Source organism: Rhinolophus hipposideros, assembly GCF_964194185.1.
Source record: "Rhinolophus hipposideros genome assembly, chromosome: X".
Taxonomy (NCBI): Eukaryota; Metazoa; Chordata; class Mammalia; order Chiroptera; family Rhinolophidae; genus Rhinolophus; species Rhinolophus hipposideros.
This window is the reverse complement of record NC_138046.1, coordinates 97872866-97898600: the sequence shown is the minus strand read 5'-3', so window position 1 is coordinate 97898600 and position 25735 is coordinate 97872866. Positions and strand designations below refer to the sequence as shown.

The 25735-nt window shown below is 41.3% G+C and overlaps 1 protein-coding gene across 1 annotated transcript in view; it reads left to right on the top strand.

The window, feature by feature from the left end:
- Positions 1 to 21455, top strand: part of XK (X-linked Kx blood group antigen, Kell and VPS13A binding protein) — a 55655-nt gene extending 34200 nt beyond the window's left edge. Inside the window, exon 3 of the mRNA XM_081043382.1 lies at positions 10723 to 21455. Within this exon, the coding sequence (XP_080899508.1) occupies positions 10723 to 11549 (827 nt within the window). The 3' untranslated portion in view covers positions 11550 to 21455. The remainder of the gene's footprint in view (positions 1 to 10722) is intronic.
- The last annotated feature ends 4280 nt before the right edge of the window (positions 21456 to 25735 follow it).

Below are 25735 nucleotides of genomic sequence, written 5' to 3'. Positions count from 1 at the left end.
AAATGCGATAAAACGAGGTATGCCAGTACTCAGGAGTAGAATTGGGCAATAGGGAATGCCCATAGTTAGCTTTAGTAGAAACTTAAAAAGTGGTTGCACAGATGTACACTCCCACAAGCAGTATATGAGTTCCCACTGCTCCACATCCTTGCCAACACTTGGTTTTACTCTTAGTAATACAGTCGGTGTGTAGTAGTATCTCCTTTTTGTTTGAATTTGCATTTCCTGGTGATTAATGAGCTTGAGTTCCTTTTCACTGTCTTTAGTGGCCATTTTGGGGTGTGTGTGTGTGTGTGTGTGTGTGTGTGTGTGTGATGTGACTGTTCAAATCTTTTTGCCCATTATAAAAATTGAGTTGTATTTATTCTTTTGGTCCCTATTCATACCTTCCTCTATCTCCGTGCTTTCATGTGGGATCATTATATATGGGCCTGAAATACTACCATTAATATTTTCTTTAGAGCAGGTCTGCTGGTGACAAATTCCCTCATTTTTGTTTTGTCATAAAATGTCCCTTTTACCTTCATCTTTGGATATGGAGCTGTATGTTAGAGGTCATTTTCCCCCCACTTTCAGGTATCATTCCTTTGTTTTCTGGCTTCCATTATTTGTGTTGAGATGCCAGATGTCCTTATTATTGCCACTTCTTTGAAGGGAATCTGGGTTTTGGGGGTTGTTTTTTTGTTTGTTTTCTAAGAAATGAAAACCTATAACTGCTTTTTAAGATTTTGGCTTTGGTCCTCAGCAATTTTAACATGATATGCTTAGTTGTGGCTTTCTTCATATTTATTCGATTTGGGGTTTAGTTTGATATTTTAACATTTTGGGGAAATTCTTGGCCTTTATCGCTTTAATTGTTGCTTCTGACCCATTCTTTTTCTTCAGTCTCTCTCTCTCTCTCTCTCTCTCTCTCTCTCTCTCTCTCTCTCTCTCTCTCTCTCATTTTCACTTTCCATAAGTGTCTTGTGCTTTTTGTTTCTCCCTTTTCTTCTGACTTATGTTTTAGTTAGCACTAATTATCTTTATAGCTATTTCTAATTTGTTAAACCCACCTGTTCATTTCTTAATTGAACTTACTGTATTCTTCAGTTCTTGAATTTTTATTTGAGCTTTTTTTTATAAGAATTTTTATTGGGGAAGGGGAACAGGACTTTATTGGGGAACAGTGTGTACTTCCAGGACTTTTTCCCGATCAAGTTGTTGTCCTTTGAATCCTAGTTATGGAGGGCGCAGTTCAGCTCCAGGTCCAGTTGCCGGTTGTCAGTTGCAGGGGACACTGCCCGCCATCCCTTGTGGGAGTTAAACTGGCAACGTTGTGGTTGAGAGCCCACTGGCCCATGTGGGAATCGAACCAGCAGCCTTCAGCGTTAGGAGCATGGAGCTCCAACCGCCTGAGCCACTGGGCCGGCCCTCATTTGAGTTTTTAAAATAGTTTCCAGTCTATGATAAATTCTCTATCTTGTTATATAATTTCTTGAACATATCAATTGCAGATATTTTAAAAATAATTTCAATATCTGTGTCTTTTGTGGGTCTGTTTTGATTATCTGTTTTTATTGTTGGATTTTGATCATTTTTTGTTTTTGTTGGCATATCATATTATTTTCAATTAAATGTCAGGTATTTTTATTAAAAATAGAGATAATTTGAGGCTCTGGATGAGTTCTCTTTCTCCAGGAAGATTTTACTTTTGTTTATGGCAGGCAGTTGGATTAGATACAGATCAACTTGACTCATTCACAACTTGAGTTGGTCAAAATTTGTACTTCAGGCTTCGGGAGGACTTATCTATTTCTGGTCACCCTTACTCCTAGAGTCCTGTCCTTTGGGTTCCCACGAGAAAGCTATGGGTGTATACTAGGAACACTATAGGGCTTGAATGTAAGACAGGCTCCCCACGCAGCAGCTGTGAGAGATTGCTAAAAGCCGTGTTCAGATTCTTAGTCTCTTCGAACCCGCTATCATATGGGCAAGTGTCTTGAGGGGGAAAAGCAGCTTTACAATTTTCTGTTGGGATTTTTCTTCTGTTTGAGATCTTGGTCCTAGAAGTACTCATTACTTTCTGATGCCTTTGAGCAGGTGTTTGTACAGTTGTTCTTGGCAGAAATACTGAACCAAAACAAATTAATCTGCCACTGCCAGCATGGAGATCTTTTTTGCTTTTTGATGCATTTTTTTACGGAATTAAAAAAGCATGAGAAGATAGAATTGTACAATCTTTCTAAAAAAATTTAAATGTTCATCAATAGCTGTGAGTAAGGCTAATATTGTTCTTAAATTAGTCTGTGCAGATCTGGCCTTTGAACTCTGGCACACTTTTTGGGACACATATGGGGCAGAATGAAATCTATAATGTTTGTTCCATAGTTCAGAACCAGAATCAACTAAGGAAGATATTCAAATGGCCAATCAGTACATGAAAAAATGCTTGACATCGTTAGTCATCAGGAAAATGCAAGTCAAAATCACAGAGAGACACTATTTCATGCCCACTAGGATGGCTAGAATTAAAAAGTTAATAATAATAAAAATTCAAGTTAGTAATAAGAACAAACATCGATGAGGATGTAGAGAAATTGGAACCTTCATACACTGCTGGTGGGAATGTAAAATGGTGCAGTCACTTTGGAAAACAGTCTGGCAGTTCCTTAAGCAATGAAACATAAAGCTACCATATGACCCAGTAATCTACTCCTATGAATCCAAGAAAAATGAAAACATATTCATACAGGAATGTTCATAGCAGCACATTCACAATTGCCATGAGTTGGAAACAGTTCAAATTTCCATCAACTGATGAATGCATAAACAAATGCAGTATACCATACATTGGAATATATTTTTTAGAATATTTGACCATAAAAAGGAACGAAGGACTGATACATGCTACAATATAGGTGAGCTTTGAAAACATTATGCTAAGTGAAAGAAACCAGTCACAAAAGATCACATATTGTATGATTTCATTCATATGAAAGACCAGAGTAGGGAAATCGATAGAAACAGAAAGTACATCAGTGGTTGCTTAGGGCTGGGTGGGGAAGTGAGGTTGGAGGAACGATAGCTAAAGGTATGGAATTTATTTTTGGAGTGATGAAAATGTACTAAAATTAACTCTTCTTTTTCCTCAAGATTGCTTTGGCTAGTTAGGATCCTTTGTGGTTCTATACAAACTATAGATTTTTTTCTATTTCTATGAAATATGCCATTGGGATTTTGATAGGGATTGCATTGAATCTGTAGATTGCTTTAGGTAATGTGGGCATTTTAAGATGTTGTATGTATAGAATGGAATACTACTCAGTCGTAAAAAGATGAAATATTGCCATTGGCGACAACATGGATGCAGCTTGAGGGTATTATGTTAAGTGACATAAGTCAGATGTAAAAAGACAAAAACCACATGATTTCACTTATATGTGTAATATAAAGCAAAAAAGTAACAAACTAATAAAACAAAAACAATCTCATAGATACAGACAACAGAATGGTAGTTACCTGAGGGGAAAGGGGGCTGGAGGGAAAGTGAGATGGGTAAAGGGGATTAAATATATGGTGAGAGAAGGAAATTAGACTTTTGTTGGTCTAGACCAGGGGTGCCCAACCTGCGGCCCATGGGCCAACTGCAGCCCGCAATCCATTGTTAATTGGCCCGCAGCAAATTCCAAAAATATATTTCATTTACTTAAATAAACCAGGTGAGGCAATACGTACTTCACCTCGAGTGAGTGGCCCGGCTGTTTGTGTATTTTACGCATATGGCCCTTGGTGAAAACCGTTGAAAAAAGTTTGGACACCCCTAGTCTAGAGTATACAGGTACTGAATTTTAATGCTGTACACCTGAAATTTATCTAATGTTGTTAGCCAGTGTTACCTCAATAAAAGGAAGGAAAGGAGGAAGGAAGGAAGAAAGAAATTGAGTCGGGTGGTATTTGCACATATCTGTGAATCTATTTTTATAAACCCCATCAAATACACTTTAAATTGTCACTTGCATGGTTTGTGAATTATATCTCAATCAAGTTGTTAAAATAAAGAACAGAAGCAGTATTTGTGGTAGCAACTGGGGAGGGAGGGTGGCAGATGTTGGTACAAGCTCATGGTGATGATGTTCTGTCCTTTTCAACCTCTTCATTAACAGTTTGCTGACAAGATGTCAGGGCCTGGGGTGGAATGAAAGCAGAAGAACACTGGGTCCTAGGATACGTGGTCAAGGATCACTCCGGGGAGTTAGCCGTGGAATCCAGCAAGAACAGGAATCTGACAGCTGGCCAGGAAGACACAACACTGCCAAGATAGTGCAGACTTGTTTTACTTCTGGTTGGACCCCACATCCAGACGCAGTATTTAGCTTCCTCAGTTACTCCTGTGGTCAGAGGATATTGCAGTTCCTACATCTCCTTGTTTTGCAGGCCTCTCACGTACATCAAATATTTTTTAGAGTAAGACTTAAATCTCAAAGACCTTTTCTAATTTGGATCCTACTTCTCAGGAAGTGTTGGAAACAGGTGCAACCTCTTTTTTATTAAAGTATAGTTGACATACAATGTTATATTAGTTTCGGGAATGCACTGCAATGATTCGATATTTACATACCTAATGATAGGATCTGAATAAGTCTAGTAACCATCTGTCATGGTACAAAGTTATTACAATATTATAGACAATATTCCCTGTGCTGTACTTTATTACATCCCCGTGACTTACTGATTTTATACCTGGAAGTTTGTACCTCTTATTCCCCTTCACCTTTTCCACCGGTCTCGCCACCCAGGTTCAACTTCTTAATTGAGAAAGGCATATGGAAGCAGATGTATTTTCATAGGAAGCCCATAACCTCAGAAGTCACCCTCTGGTAAGGGGCTTTGAGAATACTCTTTCCTCACTTCAGTTATGTCTGTGAGAGATTTGGAACCGCAATTACTCATTCAGTGGTGAAAAAAGACAGTTTACAGGTTGTGCAATTTTTCATTCATTCATTCATTTACTCAACATACATAAATCAGTAACCTATGGGCCAATCACTGTGCTAGGTGCTAGTGATAAAACTCTGTGTAATACAGAACAGTAGCTACCCCTAAGAGAATGCACTAAACCAAAGTACCAAGTGATGAGATAAAGATAAGTATGCGCAGGTGGTGTGAGATCCCAACAGAGTGGCAGTGCACTGAGCTTGCGGGAGTCTTGGGAGCATTTGGCACAACTGAATGAATGAATGTAATTGAATAAAGGCTGAGGAAAGGCATCATTGATGGGGTAACACTTTCACTGAACCTTGAAGAACAAGTAGGGGTTATTCAGGCAGACAAAGAAAAGAGGAAGGCTGGTGGCAGAGAAACAAACAAGTTAGGATCCTGTGGCAAGAGCCAGATGAGCAGTAGCAAGTGACAGGACCAGAAAGGGAGGAGGAAAATAACTTAAAGTAGTACTTCTCAAGCGTTCATGGTCATACGGATCACCTGGAAAGTCTTGTTAAACTACAGATTCTGACTCCGTGGGTGAGGACAAACTCCCAGTCCTTCCCAGTGCTGCTGGGTCATGAGCCACACCGAGTGCAAGAGCTTAGAGATCTGTTTGGGTGTGATAGGAGAGGAGGGAGAAAAGTGCAAGTCAGCATATAGATTTCTGGATGGGATGATCTGTAGTGAATGTGTGTCATGGGCTGCTAGAGGAAATGTGAAAGGAGGTTTCAGGGAACCATGAAGTTTTGTTCTGTCCGTGGTTTTTGTGGGGGGTTTGTTTGGGCGGGTATTTTTGTTGTTTTTTTTGGGGGGTCACCTGTAAGATATCTAGGAAGAGAACTCTGGTGGGCTCTTGGATAGAAGGAGAAAATAAAACCATGGTCCCTAAGTGTTAAGAGAGCGATGTGCCTTGAATGAAAATGAGAAGGGGCCGCAAAGAAAGGGAGAGGAGGCTTAGGAGAAAATGATATGATCGCCTCTACAGGAAAAGTTTCAAGAAGGTGGGAATGAACAACATCAGATGTTACAGAGACATCAGGAGTGAGCAAGACCAGAATCCAGATCGCAGGCAGTTGAGGGCTGGAAAGTGAATGTTTTGATTAGAGATGATTCAAGAGGGCTGACTGAAATTGTCAAGGAGAGAGTGTAGTAGTAGACAGAAAGAAGTAGAGGGTGAAGGGGGGGTTCTTCCTCTCTCCCTCCCTCACCCTTTTGTTTTCTTTCCTTTTCTCCTCCTTCCCTCCCTCCCTTTTAGCATTATTACAGAAATTTCCCAGTATACAAAAAGCTTGAGAGGATATCATAATGACTCTCCATGTATCTATCACACAGTTTCAACAATTTTGTACATTTTTGCAAACTAAGGATATTTTTTTTAGATGTAGCTGATTTAAGCACGTTCATACACTCAGTAGAAAGAGCCAAGATAGGGGGAGCAGTTGGAAATTTAGAAGAGAAAAATGATAATTGAGGGAGCAAGATGTTTGAGAAGGAAGGAGGCAGTGATGGAGTATAGTACAGGTAGAGATCCTGGCTCCAGACAGTGCAAAAGGCACTGTGTCTACTGAGAGGAGAGAGAGTTCAAAATCACAGCCCTTCAGAAATCTGGTTCAAGGTTCCATTTCCAGAAGCTCGCTGTGCTGAGTCCTCCAGTTTCCTTCCACCACTGCACTCCACATCCCTGCAGCTTGCTTCAGTTCTTCCCTTGAAGCCATTCACTAATTTTTTGAAAAATCTATTCCACCCAAGCATTTCACAAGATCAGTCTCATTTAATTGAAGATATAGTGTCCACGGAGAGTGGTCACTTTACAGAGAATGACCATTTACCGTCCTCCATCTTGGATGCAGCCTCTGTTATCTCTCCCAAGTAACAGAAATTGTTCCCCTGGTCCTGCGAATAGAATTCCCTTCCTAAGAGAAATCCTGGGGAAGAAAATGTTCCCCATCACTTAACACAGAGGTTAAATTTGGGGTATCAAGTCGGGAAATGAGCAAAGTCATGCCTAATAACAATTCATGTCTCTGTGAAATAGGAATAGAGTTCATTTGGCTGGAATGGAGTGGAAAGAAGCTTTCTAAGTGTGGTAATAAGGCTTGAGAATATTGCCAGAGCATAGTTTTCAGCCTTACCTAAAGTGATGTCTTGCCTTCTAATAAAAGATGAAAGCAGCCAAATGTCCCTCCCCCCACATACACTCATATGTAGGAAACGGGAATAGGAGTATTAGGGGATGTTAGGCTTCTGGGAAGTGCCACTTAAATAGGTGGGATTGCCAACTGATCCCCTTTTCTGTTGACTGTGGGAAGGGAAGGTTAGGAAATGGGGTCAGGGAACTTTTCTTCATTTAAGTCTGAAAAAGTAGTTATTTGCATGAACATCGTACTCAATTCCAGAGGTAGAAGTATGCGTTCTAAGCGCTTTTGTACACGCTTATCTCCCAAGTGTATCTCTCTTCCTGGCCCCCGTTCTAGCTGAGACATTTTGCAGTGAGCACCCAACAGTGGGAGTGATGATTGAAGTCAGTGATTTCAAGATAATTTCTTTACATTCTCAGAAGGCTTCAGTGCTTGGGTGCTACTGTACAGCAGTCGGGTAATAATTGGCTAACTCTTGTTAGAGAAAAAGATGCAATTTGGAAATAATTGGCCTCACAGGAGTAAAATGAATAGATGCTTAAAAATTGTTTGGGTCATTGCATTGTTAAAAGTAATACATAATTTGGAGTTAAAGTACCATCAGTATAACAATGTAAATACTGTATTGTGTGAATACATTATTTACATTTTAATTGTTTATGCTTAGCTCATCTTCTGCATTTGAAGTATTTTTCTTATAGTGGAGAAAACATAAGGACTAAAAGAAAAGGATTCAATACTAGATTCTTAGGGTATAGAAATCTGTAAGCACACATATAAAAATATATCAGCAATATGTACTACTTTATAATTTTTCAATTAGCCTCTCAGGAAAAATAACTCACTCCAATTACCTCCCAGTCTACTGTCACGTCCAGCGCAACACAGGCAGTGAGGGTGCGAGAAGGGGTGGCTTTGGATTAAGTTTTTAAGAAAGAAACAAACAGGGACTTAATGTAGTTAAATCTCTTTGAAGGCCAGGGGTCTCACAGTTCTGAAAGTCTGGAGCCCAGAATAAAGCCGACTGGAGGTTTTCACTGATAAGTGTATAAATACAAGAAAGTAACATTGTTTCTTACACGGTCTGTGAGACTCATACATCACAGCAGAAAAATGTTTATTCCGATCACCCTTTGTCTGTAAACAGCCCAAGCACAAGGTCCCATGATGTCTTAATTAAGGCATGTACCCTCTCAGGGTCAAGTCTCTCATATTGTAACAGCTCCGTTGAGATAAGTGGAGAGAACTGATCTTTGTTGTCTTCATGACTTCTGTCACAAACAGGTGCGAGGGAAAAGCCAGAGCAGGCAACAGCTTTTCCCAGGCAGGGGGGAGGGGAGGCAGGGCCCCTTCCCATGTTTTTCTAAGACATCACGTCAGGGGTCTCCACTCGGTTCCGCCTGACATGGGTTGTATCTCCCGTGAGATATCTTACCCGTCTTTGGCTGCAAACCATCTTTTGGGGACCAGATAGAGACACATAAGGTGTAAACACAAGGATGGAACAGAGTCCCAGAAAGTCAGTCTCACAGACTCTTCTTTCCTTAAGGAAAGACACGGGGGGACAGTTGGCTAGGCTGTTGTGCGATTACAGTCTACTCCTGTGACAGGGTTTCTGTCACTTTTAAATTTCATTAGTACATAACAGTCTTTCCACTGAATGATATTGATGATTTAAATCAATGCCAAAGACTATGAAAAAAGTTGATGCTTTGAGTAAAATTGAGCTTCTTTCAGGGAAATATGTACCAAAGCTTTGGAGTTTTTTTGCCCACCATATATAGATGGTTTTCCATTGATTCAGAACTTAAATAAGGAAAAACCCTTTATTCCCATACATTTCAAGTTACACATTTAAGTAGAGACAGTTATGTTACATGGACATTGCATTTTAAGAAGCAGGCGTGGAAGGTGTTGTCACCTGAATTTTATGGCTGAGAAAACGGAACCCAGAGAGATGGCCATTTCCCCAGTGTAGCCTGGTGAGACAAGACTCAAACCGGAGCCAGACTCTTGTTTCCTAACTGCAAGCCCTGCCTCCCAGGGAGGTGGTGCCAGCCTGCAGGGAGGTGGTGCCAGCCTGAAGTAACTGACTGTGTTTCTATTCTGATCACACAGTCTGTGCTCATGAGTTGGCAGCACATTTTTTTTCTTTTTTTTAAAATTTATTTATTTATTATTTATTTATTTATTTTTAATTAATTAAATTTATTGGGGTGACAGTTGTTAGTAAATTTACATAGATTTCAGGTGTACAATTCTGTATTATATCATCTATAAATCCCATTGTGTGTTCACCACCCAGAGTCAGTTCTCTTTCCATCACCATATATTTGATCCCCCTTACCCTCATCACCCACCCCCCACCCCCTTACCCTCTGGTAACCAATAAATTACTGTCTGTGTCTATGAGTTTTTGTTTCTCATTTGTTTGTCTTGTTCTTTTGTTGTTTTTGGTTTATATACCACGTATCAGTGAAATCATAGGGTTCTCTGCTTTTTTTGTCTGACTTATTTCACTTAGCATTATACTCTCAAGATCCATCCATGTTGTCACAAATGTTCCTATATCATCTTTCCTTAACGCCGAATAGTATTCCATTGTGTATATGTACCACAACTTCTTTATCCATTCATCTATTGAAGGACATTTTGGTTGTTTCCATGTCTTGGCCACCGTAAACAAAGCTGCAATGAACATTGGAGTACACGTGTCTCTGTAGAGAAATGCTTTCAGTTTTTTTGGGTAGATACCCAGGAGAGGGATTGCTGGGTCGTATGGTAATTCTATTCGTAATTTCTTGAGGAACCTCCACACTGCCTTCCATAGCCGGGCAGCACATTTCTTAGATGATGGAACTCATAGCCTATAGTGTCGTGCTCCCAAACACAGTACCATGTTCCATTTAAAGGAGCCACAGCTTGTCCTGCTGTGTTGTATAAACTGGATAAACCCAATAGCCAGAAGTCATTTTAAGAAATAAACAGCTTAAAGTTAAGACTTCTTAAAACACTAAGGCCTTTCAGCCCAAGACAGATGGGCTCTCAGTAACAGTGAGATTCTCATTTCTTCAGCAATCTGTAGAACTGAAGAATACAACTGAAGAGTAAAGGAACATGAGCATTCTAGTCAGTATATACATGTGAAAGGTCCTGCAAATAGAGAGGAACTCACTGAGCAATTTATTCTTGAGTGCCTTCTGTTTGTGTACCTACTACTGCTGTATGTTGAGCTATTTCAAGAATAAATATCGGACATGGTCACACTTGACTCCTCAGGAGCCTATATGCTAATTGAGGAAACAAAACATCCCATGTAAAGGACTCTGCGTACTTAGGCAGAGCAAGATGGGACCAGGAAGGTACTGTAGGTTGAGTTGACCCCGAAGCAGAACCCGAGACAAGGATTTGAGTGCAGGTATTTTTGGAGGAAGGTGTGAGGAGCACGGGAGAAGGGAAATGAGACAGGGAAGGGAAGGTAGCCAGTCAAGGGGGCATTATTAGACAAGGGTCACCATGGGTGACTAGAAAGTACTCCTATGAGAAAACACTGGTAAATAGTACACAGTAGGAGCCTTGGTGGACATGAGACGTGACGGGGCTCTTTCTCTTCTCTCCCCAGGTCTCTGCATGTTCCTATCCCTGTTGTCCATTGTGTACGGCGCCTTGCGCTGCAACATCCTAGCCATCAAAATCAAGTACGATGAATATGATATCAAAGTGAAGCCTCTGGCCTATGTCTGCATCTTCCTCTGGCGGAGCTTCGAGATTGCCACGCGGGTCATCGTCCTGGTCCTCTTTACCTCTGTCCTGAAGGCCTGGGTGGTGCTGGTTGTACTCATCAACTTCTTCAGTTTCTTTTTGTACCCCTGGATCCTTTTCTGGTGCAGCGGCTCCCCATTCCCTGAGAACATCGAGAAGGCCCTCAGTCGAGTGGGTACCACCATCGTGCTGTGCTTCCTCACCTTACTCTACGCCGGCATCAACATGTTCTGCTGGTCAGCTGTGCAGCTGAAAATCAATAACCCTGACCTCATCAGCAAGTCCCAGAACTGGTACCGGCTGCTCGTGTACTACATGCTCAGATTCATTGAGAACGCCCTCCTCCTGCTCATGTGGTATCTTTACAAAACCGACATCTATATGTATGTGTGCGCGCCTCTGTTGATTCTGAAATTGCTCATTGGGTACTGCACAGCCATTCTGTTCATGCTGGTATTCTACCAGTTCTTCCATCCTTGCAAAAAGCTCTTTTCCTCCAGTATTTCTGAAAGCTTTCAGCGGCGGCTAAAGTATATTTGCTGTCCTTGCAGGCGGCACAAATCCTCAGAGTCTGTAGGAAAGGCAGATCTAAGATCACCCGGAGACAGAGATGAGACACCTTCTAGCAGTAAATTCATTTCTGCGCCCAGCCATATCTTGAGTGCTAGTGAGCTCTGCTCTGCTTAATGGGACCTGGATCTCTTGGGCAGAGACATACTGTTTTCTGGGTGGATCCCTCTTCTTCATACAAGCAGATGAGCCCTGTACAGTTAACATAACAGGAATTAGCTCTCAACTTCTTGTGAGATGCTCCCCTTTAGAGAGCTCTTGGGTGTGTGGGAACTATGCAGAGAAGTCGGGGAAACCCCTGAGTGTTGGAGGCCAGCCTAAAGTACCACCATTCAGAGTTGACCATGCTCTCCCAGGCACTACTGACTTTTTCACTGACAAAATACCCACGCTATCTGTTGAGCTGGTTAGATCCATCAGGTAGAATGAGGACAGGGGCTTTCTTGTGTAGTTTTCTGGACTGCTGGGCCAGGTAGCCTAATGTTTTATTATCCCTGAGCATAGTTTTCACCCAGAAGCTGTCCTGATGACCAGCAAAGGTTGCTGGGGTTTTGCCGTCAGTAACATCATTTCTGGCAGTTTTCAGAGACAGCTGTTCAAGTTTTTTTTTTTTTTTTTACTAGACAGATGTTCCATTTTCATCTCATTAGGGCTCTTTGTTTATAACCAACCATAGCCACTGTGGCCTGCTATCTCGAATGGATTCAAAAGTCTAGATTTGGAGACTTTATTCCCAAAGGTCCATGGATGCAAAATTGAATTCTAAATTTGGTTATGGAAGCCTTAGAATTTTAAGAAAGTTGTGTCTTCCTGTATGTTGAAATATGTTGGAAAAACTCTGGATCAAGAGGGTGGTTAAAACATCAAAATGATGTGGGCTTTTGTAAGCAGAGTTCTTACCTTCTCAGGAAGGTTAAAGGTGTGAATATGCTGGAAGGTTAAAGGTGTGAATATGCTGGAAGGTAGCCTTCACCCTCTTCAGGGTTCATTCCGTCCTACGATTCTGGGAAATTTCTAATAGAATTTGCTAGGATTTGTCTTCTTAAGAAAGAAGTAAATAAAACTCATAGTCTTTACTCCCTTTCTTCCTTGTCTGTCAGGAAGGTTTCAGACACAAGTTACCTTGGTGAACTTCAGTTTTTCTAGAAAACTCCATGGAAATTTTTCACCCAGCACAGGTATATAGGACATTTTATTTTTTTATTATTTGAAGGAAAAGGGTTTTCCGCCTACCTCAGAGTTATATATAGACTTCAGAAACTTTTAAATTATAGAAGATGATACAATGTTCCAGTGATTTTTGTCTTTAACTGAATGCATGTTGATTTGGCATGATTATGAGTTAATTTGAACAAGATCTCCAGTTTTATCCTTCTACACTGTCCTATCTTCAGTATAATTTCTGAACCCTGTTTGTTTCATAAAAGGATTGTGTAACACATCCTCAGTTGTTTTGGGAAAATGCCTGGATTTAGTGCCATTATTTTTACTGTAAGAACCTTGATAATGAAATACCTAGAAGCGGGTAACCTGTCACTGACTAGGCCGGACATTGCAGGTCAGTCAAGGTTGACAGTCTAAGGACTTGGCTGAACTTTCTGGCCCATCCAGTTTCTAACGGCCAGTCGATGAGGGGACAGGTTAAAAAATGGTGAGTTTGAGCAGGAGTTACGGTCAGAATCAGACAGGGATGGAGAGACTGGTACTTCCCAGCCTTGGTTTAGAAGCCTGTCTCAAGAACCGTTATAAAATCTGAGGCTTCAAATACATTTTAAATAATTTTAATGTAGAAGATAGGTACATATCTTGAGTGACCTCAAACCAAACTAACAGTGATGGTCTGTCAGACTCCCAAAGCCCAATTATGAGCCTCTTACATAAGGATGAAGAGGTGTGGTAAGTAAATTGGACATGTTGTCATATTTCCCCCTTCAGACACAGATACCCTTGCTTTGGGGCCTTGTATGTCCATTCACTCTGGGGAAGAGAAACCACTGCTTTTGTTTCTGCATGTTGAAACTTTAAGTTATGTTGAACTGAGAATTTTTATTTTTAAATTATTTATATTATACCTCTGAAATGGTGAAATTATAGTTCAGACTGCAGAGCTAGGTTGCCCTAAAGACAAACAAACCAGCCAATTCCCTCACATGTTGAGAGTTAAAATGTGGTTTTCAGTTATAATTCCAATTTTTAAAACTCTCAGTGTTTTGTCTAATTGTGTGCCATAACTTGTCATGGCAGCTGCTCCAACGGAATTACTATCATTTGACTGGATGGAAGTGAAGTATTTCCTCAAAATATGTTGAAACAAAATCATCAAACATGCTTAGACTTTCTTCATTACTAGAGCCAGTGCAGTCTAGAGATTGGCATCTCCCTGTCAAGCCTGACAAGTTACTTAACTGCTCTATGCCTCAGTTCCCTCACCCACCAAATTCACGATGCATACTTGCCCAGCCTACCTCACAAGCTTGTCGGAAAGATCAAATTAGATTATAAGTGTGAAAATGCTTTGAAAATATTTTTAAAGTGCCATAAATATTGAAGGAGTTATTATAGTCATTCAAATCCATAAACAGGTTATTATTAGTTTTGTTTATTGTTAGAAAAGAAGCAAGGAGCATCATCCACATGCGTGTCTTGGGTGAATACACTGGCCTTTGGCTTATGGAAGAGCAAGCGTCACATGGTCTTTACTCTTGGAGAAAACTCAGCCCTTGCCGTTTCTCTTACATTAGTTGCTTACAAAAATTAGCAGCCAAACACTTGGTAGTTGGACAAAAAAGACCCACCACAATCTGAGAAATTGCTTTTGATGGCAGACGAGTTTATCATTTTTTGTATCTATCGTCTTTCATAAAGGACATAGCAGCATCTTTTGATAACTTACAACTTGAATGCCTGATCCTGCTAGACTTTCATTGAATGTGAATTTAATCTTCTCAGCCTCATAAATGGGAAAATAAACATTAAAATTGTCAAATACAGCATTTCCTTGGAAAACCACCTTAGAACTTTAGTGCTATGGTTATGAGTGTGTGTATCAGTACTCAGCCAGTAAATTGTGGGTGTGAGCTTTTGCAGGCTGCTTCTCTGCAGCCATTTACTCTAATAAATATTGTTTATGTTTCTTCACATAATTTATTAATTTTTCAATTTCTCCTTGTTTCATTCCTTACGCCGTCCTTTTATAGCTTTTTGACTTCAGGAACTGTTTTAAAAACAAATTTAAAAATGGTTTTGTTGTGATTAATTAGTTTTGTAACCTCACCTGGAAATTCCTTCTGTACGATGACAAATTTGAGAGTGCTAGGATTCTACCTTGTAAGGCTAACAGTCCATGGAATTGCCTGATTGTTTGATAAGCATTTACTCCATTTGTTAAAGCTGCACTGCTAGATGCAGAGATTCTGCTCAGCTGTCTATTGATTGCTGTGTGCGATACAAAAAAAAGGCAATATAAATCTCTTGTAGACAAGCATAAATGGTATACTGATTCAGAAATATACTGAAGGGGTGACTTGATATTAACATAAACAAATAATCAAATGTAAATGATGATCCATGGTTGGAAAAATATGTTATTTATTAAAGGGGTCATTTCGGAGCACGAGATAGACATGGATTGGTTCAGTAATTCCTTTTCTTCTGAAGGTAGCCTTGCAATTTGGAAAGACTTAGCTATAGGATGAGTCTTTTGAAAGATCTCTTGGTGTTAAACCCTTGAGAAAACTGAACGTCTACAAGTATAGTGTGTAATTAGGTCAGTCTAAAATTACTTCGTTTGGTGTTTGTAAATGTTTCATTTTAAATTACTTCAAGCTAATACAACGGCCTCAGGAATAGTGCAAGGAATTCCTTTATATCCTTCACCCAGATTCACCTATTAACATTTTGCCATGTTTGCTTTATCATTGTCACTTTCTTTCTTTTACCCCTAATTTCCTAAATACTTCAGAGTGTGTTTCATAAGAACAAAGACATTCTCTTGCATAGTCACAGTACAGTGATCAAATTCGGGAAATTTAACATGGATACAATACTAGTTATCTAATCTAGAGTCCACATTCCATTTAACAATTGTGCTAATTGCTTCATTTGTTTTCACAAAGCTTCCTCAACAATGTAAATCTACTCAGTTCTCTTCTATGGGGTTCTCTTTGTTTAAAGTTACAAGTTTTCACTTGCCTATGAATGCTGTGGAAACTGCAGCACAGTTTGAAAAGCTATTTAAAGAAAACATGCACATCATCAGTACTGACTACTGTGTTTCCCCGAAAATAAGACCTAACCGGAAAATAAGCCCTAGCATGATGTTTCATGATGACATCCCCTGAACATAAGCCCTCATGCATCTTTCGGAGCAAACCTTAATATAAGACCCGGTCTTATTTTTGGGGAAACATGCTAATAGCTTCAAAGTATAAATTTGGAATGTTTACTGGTGAACTGTGGGCAATTCTTTTTCATGGATATCCATGTTAGGTATCAAGTATTTGCTGCTTAACATATGAGCCTGTAGTTCTTTCCCCATCCCCGCCCCACTGTGACAGTTCTGTTTTACAGTGTTTAGGCCCAAGTTTGTAAAGATTAGGAAGGAGGTGAGGGAAGTAGATATTGTGCCTTTATGCCCATATTTCTCCCTGTCTCCCCTTCCAGGATATTATTTTTTCTATGAACATCTTTCCAAATGGGAAAGAGCTCAGAAATCTCAACCATATACTGTAATTAAATGAGTAACATTTTGAGCCTTTTCTCTTTTTTCAGAGAAAGGCACTTCATAGAAGCAGAGATTTCTTCAGAGCTGGAAATACAGGCACGTCCCCAGTCCCCCCTTTCCTAGCGCACAACAGCCTGTGCGACTAGGCCTAGCTGGCTCAGAAGGTGTGTCTGCTGCGGAAGCCTGCTGAAAGGAAATGCCTCACATCTCCTGGTTACCCACTCTGCCTGGTTGGTTCTCTGGAAATGATGAGGCCAAGGAGGTCTGAAACAGCGTTGCTTTAAGCGGGTTTTGGAACCCAGAGCATGTTTGAGGAGTATGTAGCAGTGTGCAGCTGCATCTCCTCGCAGCAGGTTATCAGGCAACTTCCCACCCAGAGTCCCTTGCGGCATACACCTCCGTGGGAGGGGGATTCAGGGTTTGCCTCCTTCCAAGGAGAGATTCATCAGCTAGATTCTTGAAATTCTACCTGTGCTTCTGCTCCCTCCCTCCCATCCTGAATTAATTTTCTCAGAATGATGAGTTCCTGATTGAAGCCTGATTAACCTGCTTCCCAGAGCCCTGGGAATATCATCGTCTGTAGACATCCACATTATACATATTGGTTTCATTTCTTATCAGCAGGTTTTCTATTTTAATTAGCTAAACTACATTTAATGAATCTGGTTTTCAGGAGCGATAGTACTTCAAGAAACAAAACGGGATTTAGAAATACTACTTTGGAGTGTTGCTGCAAGACCATCTTCATCATCACACCCATGGAAAAGAGAATGCTTCCCTGATGTCACTTTCTCCTAACAAGGTGACCTCCTTAAGTAGAGTGGCAGAATTTTCTAGAACAATGGTGTCCAGTTGTAGGGCTGCAGACCTCTAAGAATTGGAAAGGCATCATGCTCCTCTCCACTAACTAGAGATGTTTGCACACTAACCAGAGATGTCTGGCATACACTTTACAATCATTTTTCAGATCCATGGGGATGCTGTTGTGAGCGATAGAACAGGGCTGATGAGAAGTATCACTGTACAGTGGTACCTCGGTTTTCCAACATCTCCGTTGACGAACATTTCGGTTTATGAACACCGTAAACCTGGAAGTAAATGCTTCGGTTTTCGAACACGACTCAGAAGTCGAAGATGTCACGCGGCTTCCACTGAGTGCAAGACCCTGAGGCCCAGCTGTCAGCTGTTTTTGAACATTTCAGAACTCATGGATTACATTTGAAAACCGAGGTACCACTGTATTTAAAGTATCTCTGTCGTTAGCCTACCAGCCCCTACCATGAGCAGTTGTTAAAAATTCAACCACTATCCTGTGGGAGGGGACATTAAAAGACGTCCTTTGTCATTGGAACTGTTGGGAACTACTACCTTAGAAGGTTTCTCTGCTGGAATTTTTCTCACGTGTACCTTCCTTTTAAGGAGAGGGTTGTTCACACGCAAGTCACTTGGCTTCTCTCATTTCCAGCTTGATACCAGAGATGAGAAAATTATTTTAAAGGGAATGTGGATACTCTATCTTCAAAAAGTAAATTATCTACCTTCACACAAAGTATGCCATTGAAGCGAAATGCTTTTACAATTTCAAAGCACTAATAAATGTATATTATTATCATAATACCCATGAAAATAATGAAGTGATTTCTACACATTCTTTCATTCACTTTCCTATTTGCCTCCTTGGCCTCATTAGAAATTATATCAAGGTGCTTTCAGCTACAATTTGTAGAATACCTGCTTTAAAAAAGCTTCAACAGAAGGATTTTGTTATTTAAATGAACAAGAAGTTTGGAGAGACGTGATGCTAGTTTAGTGAGCCAAACATCCTCAGGCTCCAGAGGCTTTCCACCTTTCCTTCCGCCACCCTCAACCTGCTGCTTCCTCGTCATGCTTGTCTGATGATGCAGGGCAACCTGAGCTCCAGGTATCACATTTGTACAACTGAACCCACAATTGAAAAAGCGATTCCCCTTTTGCTATCTCTATTATTTCAGGAGGAAAACCTTTCCTAGATGCCACCTGCCCTCCACAGAAGTTCCTGTTCCTTATTGGCCCAGCTCTGAAGCTGTCTTTGGCAAGGAGAATGGAATTGCCATGATTTCCTTTGACTACACAACATTCACCCCTCGGGGCTGGTAAAGGGGCCACCATCCCTAAGTTCATGAGAGGAAAAATAGCCACAAAAATATAATAGCATCCTGCAAGGAACAAGTGGAGGAAAATAGCCATTTGCAGGGCAACCTGTAGTGGCTTTCATTGACATTTTTGAAAACTAAAGACTCGGCTAAGCTGATGAATTGGGGAAGTGTGTGACAGCACCCTACCCACTCTTTCCAAGAAAAAGAATCCCATATTCACCTCATCTCCTCTTGTATTATATGTCACTGGTTAAGAAGCTCTTTGGAAGAAGTCATATTGAAAAAATAGTGGCAACTACACCCAATTACCCTGTGAGAAATCCCACTAGTGGGATTATCTTAGTGTCACAGGATTGAAATTGTGGGACTGTGGACATCTAGAAGGAGCAGGGAGGAGAATTCTCAGCTCTGGAGAATCAGGATTCCCTGAGATATCAGGGGGAAAACCAGATATCCATTCATTAGTTCAACAAATATTTACAGAGTGCCCCTGTGAGCTCCATGCTGGAGTAGGCTCTGAAGATTGACTGGCATGCAACAAAACTAGCCCTAGTTCCCAGAATTCATAGTCTCTTTGAAGAGACAGACACCCAACATGGTGATTTCAATGCAGAGAGGTAAGAACTACGATGGGACTGTAAGCCAGGAGGTCCTAGGGACAGAGATAAGGAGCCCAGACTTTGGTCTTGCAGGTTCAGAGAACATCCACAGAGAAAGTTACGTAAAATCTGAGACCAGAAGTGAATTTACGCTGAAGCTTATAAAGCTTAAGCCTCGGGCGTCACAGTGAATTCTGGGAGTTATATAGCATGTTCTAGGTGGGTATGAGAGGTCACGATGCAATATGGAAGCACATGTACTAAGGATTGCTGCCACATTGTCCAAAGAGATCACAGAGGAGAGATCTGAATCTTAGGTGCCAGTAATTTGTTGTGATTTCCTTTTCATTCTGAATATTCTTTCATACCTAATGTTGAATTCATTTTAAAAATATTTTTTCAAAGCCTCTTCCCAAGCCAACTTGTTTATGCTTCAGGCCCCATAAAACTTAGATCTGCCCCTGCTTGAGATCTGAAGCATGAGTAGACATTGGCCTGGTGAAGGCACTGGAAAGAATGTTCCTGGTAAAGGGACATGTGCAAAAGCCTGGGATGACCGGTAGTAAAAAGAGCATTTGTCATCAGGTAACAGCCCGTAGGTCAGTGTTGCTAGACAATGGGAGATAGATGACATTGGAGAGATGATCAGGAGCCACATGGAGAAGAGAGTGATAGTATTGATATGAGTCAGGCACCACGCTAAGCATCTTACACACACAATCACTTTTATTCTTCACATCGATTTTGTGCAGCAGTTACTACAATTATTTCCATTTTACAGAAAACAAAGCTGAGACTCGTGAGATAAAGAAACTTTCCTATGGTTGGACAGTAAGTAGCAGGGTTGGGATTCAAGCCCAATATTGTCTGGTGCCAACGCTCAAGCATTAAATCTCTAGGCTCTCCTCACTCCTAAATTTTTTCCCCCAATTTGCAGATGTGGTTAAGTGTGGCAGATGTCAGAGACTGAGGGAAGAAGCAAGCCTGGTGGCATTTCTCAGGGTCCCCGGGTTGAAGGGACAGGGGCATGTATAGGGTCACCCTTACTCAGTAGGGAGGGTTGTTTCTGCTGAGGTGTCAGACTGGGGGCTGAGGCAGGGCATCCTTCAGCTCCAAGCACTGGAGACATGCTCTGAAGAGCCATGAGGCTCTTCACTGAGCTGAAACCATGAAGGCCCTCGAGGAAAGAACTCTGGGATTGAAATCCTACTCTTCTACAACAATATTTGTGCTCAGGGATGCTCTCTTCTTCTCCTGGAAAAAATTATAGGACTCACCCCAGGTCAACTAGTGAATTAGAGCACATTTGAGCCAATAACCTGGTTTATCAAGTCTTATTTTTTGTTTTCTTTGGAAACAAAAAAGTTAATACTGCTTAAGTAGATAAATTAGAAATATATGTATTTTCTTGAAGCTGATATTTAGGAGGGAGACTATTAAGTGCTCACATTGTAGAGGGAGACAGTTTGGTTAAGATGTCATAGTTACCTGACATTTGATGGTATCGGGCCAAGGGACAAGAAAGACTTCAATCGCTACGCAGACCATCCGCCTCTTTCGTTAAAATCCCCAAGGACAGTTTCCTGAAAAAAAGAAGCAAGACCTTTTTTCTCCTTCAACCCCAATGCAGAACTCTAGTTAGCTGGTCTGACACATCTAGAAGGATCTGTTTCCCCACATTAGAAAGGTTTAAGTAGCTTAAATGTTTAACGGCAGGCTATAAGACTTACCTTATGTATTTTGTCTTACTGCCAACACTCCACTCTTGAAATTACAAGATCAGTGGGAGGAAAAGTGCAGCCACCTGTTCTACAGGTCACATCTTTCACCTGTAAAGGGCTTAATGTGAACTAATATTGGCCCTGAAATCTGATCAATTGGCTTTGGACATCTTGAAGTATGGAGAGGGTCCCAGGAGTTGCAAAAGGAAGCAGTGTGGTCTTCAGCTGCCAGCATCACACAACTCTCCTCCTATCACGGGTTATAGAAAAAAAAAATCCTAATTCTTCTGCCTAAATGTTGACCTCACTTTTTACATCTTAGAACTCCTTGGGACTACTTTACATTCACCTCCCAGACTGAATTCATTCTCTGCTTTCTCTGGAGAACTGATTCTGAAGGAAAGAGATAAGCAAGGTTTCCATTAGGTCCCAAAGAACTAGACAGGTAGGGCAGGGCTCTTTGTAACCTGACAGGGCTAAGCAGCATTATAGGAGGAAACAAATATTACATTCTCAGTGCCCTGATATCATCGAAATGTTTTCAAAGGGAAATAAATTTTGTGCTACAATGTCATCTCCTTAGTACTCTGATTCATTATCTAATACTGATGAATGCCATCATGTCTAAACCAACACTATCCATCAGTATGAGAGCCACTAGCTATGTGTAACTACTGAGCACTTGAAATGTTTCTAGTCTGAATTGAGATGTATTGTAAGTTAAAACACACATCAAATTTCCAAGACAGTACTAAAAAAAAAAAGGAAACTGTTTTAATTTTTTTGTATTGTTGATACGTTGAAATGATATTTTGGATATATTGGGCTAAATAAAATGTCTGATTGAAATGAATTTCACCTCTTTGTAGTTATTTTTAAAATATGCCATTAGAAAATTTAAAATGCTGTTCACGGTTGGCATTTGTGGTTTGTGTTATACGAGACAGTGCTGCTCTTGACACGCGGATGGCTTGATACCCTGAAGACCTGCTTTTCTATGGAGGATGCGAAGTACACCAGAAAGACACCAGGTTAGCCAGGTCTTCTCCTTGGATGGCCTTTTCCTCCCCTCGTGTCAGGAAAATTGTATTTTCAGTAAGAACAAATACTCCTCACTCTATTAGTTCTATATTCAGTGAGAATATCCTGACCAAGGGAGAAAATATTTTTCAGTATCGTGGTTCTCATACTTGGCTTCCCGTTAGAATCACCTGGGTGGCCTTGGAAAATTCTGAAGTCAGGCTACACCACAGACTAATTAAACGGTAATGTCTTGAGGTGGGACCCGGGTGTCAGTGTCTTTCTTTGTTTTTTTAAGTTCCTCAGGTGATTACAAGGCCCCCGAACTCTCCAGCATTCCAGAAAGTTTGCTTTATAAGCAAAGGCAGGTGTCTGGGTATTAAGAACAGCTGACTCTTCCATCACACACAGAAGGTCCTGAATAAAGTCATTTTGTTTGATGTTGTTCCATATAAGGTTGATGAGAAGAAAAAAAAACAGTTGATTCCCAGCCGTGGCCACTGTCTGTGTGCAGTTTGCACGTTCTCTCCATGTCTGTGTGGGTTTTGTCCCGGCACTCCGGTTTCCTCGCACATCCCAAAGATGTGCACGTGTGGTCTACATTGTCCCAGTCCGAGTGAGTGTGGGTGTGGGTGAGGGTGTGAGTGCGGCCTGTGATGGAAGGGCAGGTGGGTTGCCCGCTAAGCACCCTGAGCTGCCGGGAGAGCCTACAGCCACTGCGACCCTGGAATAAGCAGGTTGGAAAAGAATCATCTTGTTTTTATTCATCTCTTAAATGTCTGTATAGCTCACATTTATTTCAATGTTTAATATTAGAAGTGTTTTGGATTTTTAATTAGTTTAGCGATGTTTTTGTGACCAGAAATATGCTACAGGAAATTAACTCTTGTGTGGATCAATTAGCCTACGGTAAAATTGGTTTTGTTATATGTCATTTTGCTTAAAATCTGTTCCAAGAACCTATAGACAACGGTACGTGTGGACTTACTGTGTCTGTGTTTAAAGGTAGCAGAATCACTGATTTCCTCACACTGTGCTCAGAAGTCCAAATAAAATGTAGCTCCTTTCTTTATATTCTAGAATGGATTTGAACTTCCTCATGATTCCCTGTCCCCATTTGACCCCAAAAAACAAAACAGAAAAGCCTTGCTAAGCCTGGTGTCTCCGTCTCGGCTAAATTGAATAGTGCCTTTGGAATTACCGGATATCTTAGACTTAAAATGCTCTGTCTTTCAGAATGCCTCACCCCCCTCTTTTTTATTGATGGCAGCACCCGGGTGTTTGGGAGAGAAACTGTGTGTGACCTCATGACACAGGTTCCTGTGGGACCTTCTGGAGTGAGGCTGGTCCTGGGAACAGGTCAGACCAGTTTTAGCTCATACCTGGGCCCTACACATTCTGCTGGACTCTGCTGCCAAGGTCTGCAGACTCTGGAGCCAACATCTTCCCCTTCTGGAAGAGAGAAATGGAAAGCTTTCAGCCTCAGCCTCACATTCCATTTCCCCTGGGCAAGGCTGGGCTTCTGGGTCGCTGTGTCCATACCAGAGGGCTTAATCCGGCCCTCCCTCTGTCTGCGCTCGTCTCCTTGGTAATGGGTGATGAGGTGGTGCCCTAGACAAGTGTCCCTCAGAGAGTCACCACTGGGAAGTAACAAAAAAATGCCCCTAAACTTTTGGTATTCTCTCAACTGATTCAATATGCCGCTTCTTGGGCTTAGGTAAGGATGCAGGGGGCTCTCTTTTCCCACAATCCCCCAGGGCCCATGGCCCACTTCCTCGCATGCGTAGCCCACCTTTCTCTGGGGCAGCAAGTCTCCTTTTCCAGGTACCTCACACTGAAAGAATGTCCTTTTTGCTCTGCAAGAGCAATGTGGCCTCAGCCCTCTAGGATTTGCTTTTGATGTGTTTAACTGAGAGCCAAAGGGACACAGAAAATGGCTCTCTTTCACAACAAAGCCTGGTTTTCACAATCATGGCTTCAACTAAAAAACATTTTATTTTGCCACCTCAAGTGGCAATACTACCTCCTTTCTGATTCTAGCCCCAGTCATAACCCTGTATCCCCCTATTCCAGGCAGATGTTGCCTCAAGGTGACTAGGGACAGGGTCAGCCACACTGAAATGCAAAAGAGAAAAGTTCATTAATAAGCATTTTAAGATGTGACTATGACTCTTATTCCAATTATACTGGAATAGTTTACTGAGTGTCGAGCCTTGTTCTGTGTGCTTTACATGAATTAAATCATCTTAATCCTGATCACAACCTAATGATGAAACAAGCACAGAGAGGTTAAGTAACTTGCCCAAAGTCACACAGCTAGCAAGATCAATCAGGGATTTGAATCTAGACCAGCTCGAGTCTATGCTGCAGGCCACTGAGCTCTTCTCTCCCTCCATGTGGTCCCTTCCCCTTTACACACTCCCTGCCTCTCTTGGCAGTCACAGAGATAAAGAGTGGCAAGAAAGCATTCTTTTGACATGGGAGGCCCAGGAGATCTTACTGCTGAAATGCTTTTTGGAAGGAGTTGGAGTACAATATTTAAAAAGTCAATTAATGTGCAGGACGACAACTTAGGTGGGGTTTGTTACTGATCATTAAAGCTCCCCTCCCAGCAGTATTTAATCTGTCTCTGTGCAGTCCAAGTCCTTTGTTTCGTGCTCATTTGAATTCCAGACACTTCCGTTAACCTAGTATGGCCTATTATACAATGCTCCCATTCCCCACTCCTTAGCCTCATTCGCTACTGCCTCCTAATTTCTTCTGTTCATCACCTATACTGGACCCTGCACAATTTGCAGCATCTTTAATGCAGTTATATGTGGCTTTCTGATTGTGTCTTACATGTGTGTTTTATTTCCCCAACTCGACTATGAACTCTCTGAGGGTGGGAACTGTACCCCACATCAGACTCGCAGCCCCCACAGAGCCTAGCAGACTCAGGGCTCAGTAAATATTTGTGGAGTGATTCACTTGGGGAAAGGTAAATTATTTCCATGTTTTCATTATTAATTCAGCTCCTGTGCCTACTTACTTTACAAATCTTTGAATTTTTTTTTTTATTTTTTTTTTTATTTGAAATTTTACATTCAATCTCTGGCTTCCTTTCTGTTTCCAATATATGCACTGGGCTCTGTGCTGAACTGCCAGGGTTGAACTTTTGGCACCGCCACTTCCTTGCTGAGTGATTTTGGGCCAGGTGCATTCACCCCTCTGTGCCTCAGTTTCCACAGATGTATTATGGGGATATATAGTTGTACTATCTCATTAGGTTGATATGAGGAATAAATGAGATAATCCTCACTCAACAGTTAGACTTGTGCCTGGCACGTTATAAACATTCAATAAATGTCAGCTATAAAGAAAGGATGCATGTTCCTCGTTTACCTTCTACTATCATCTCTACTACTCTCTGGTTTCTACACCCCAAGCATACATTTACACACACATTTTAAATATTTTAAATTTTCTACCCATTTGCTCACATTTTTCAAATAGGTGGTTTCCAAACTGACCCCTCGACAGTCACACTCTCCTTGGCCACGGGGTGGCGGTGTTTGCTCAGCCAGGTATTGAATATTGACAGCTGCCTTACACTGGAGCCCATCCTGAGCTTGAAAGGCTGTTTGAGAAGTTGCACTGGTTCTAATTTTCTCCCGTTTACTTTCCTTATCCTGTGATTGGCTCTTTCTTTCCTTTCACTTCTTTTCCCCTCTACTGCTCGACCCACCTTCCTCATACATCTAACCCCTCCTTCAATATGCACTTTATAGACTACAGCCTGGCAGAAATGGGGTTGAGGCTTACACACCACCCAGCAAGGTGCTGATGAGAATGTTTTTAAAAAGAGCCGTCTTGGGGGAAGGCCCAGTGGCTCAGGCGGTTAGAGCTCTGTGCTTAAACTCCGAAGGCTGCAGGTTCGATTCCAACATGGGCCAGTGGGCTCTCAACCACAAGGTTGCCAGTTGACTCCCACAAGGGATGGTGGGCTGTGCCCTCTACAACTAGCAATTGGCAACTGGACCTGGAGCTGAACCTGGAGCTGAGCTGTGCCCTGCACAACTAAGACTGAAAGGACAACAAATTGACTTGGAAAAAAATCCTGGAA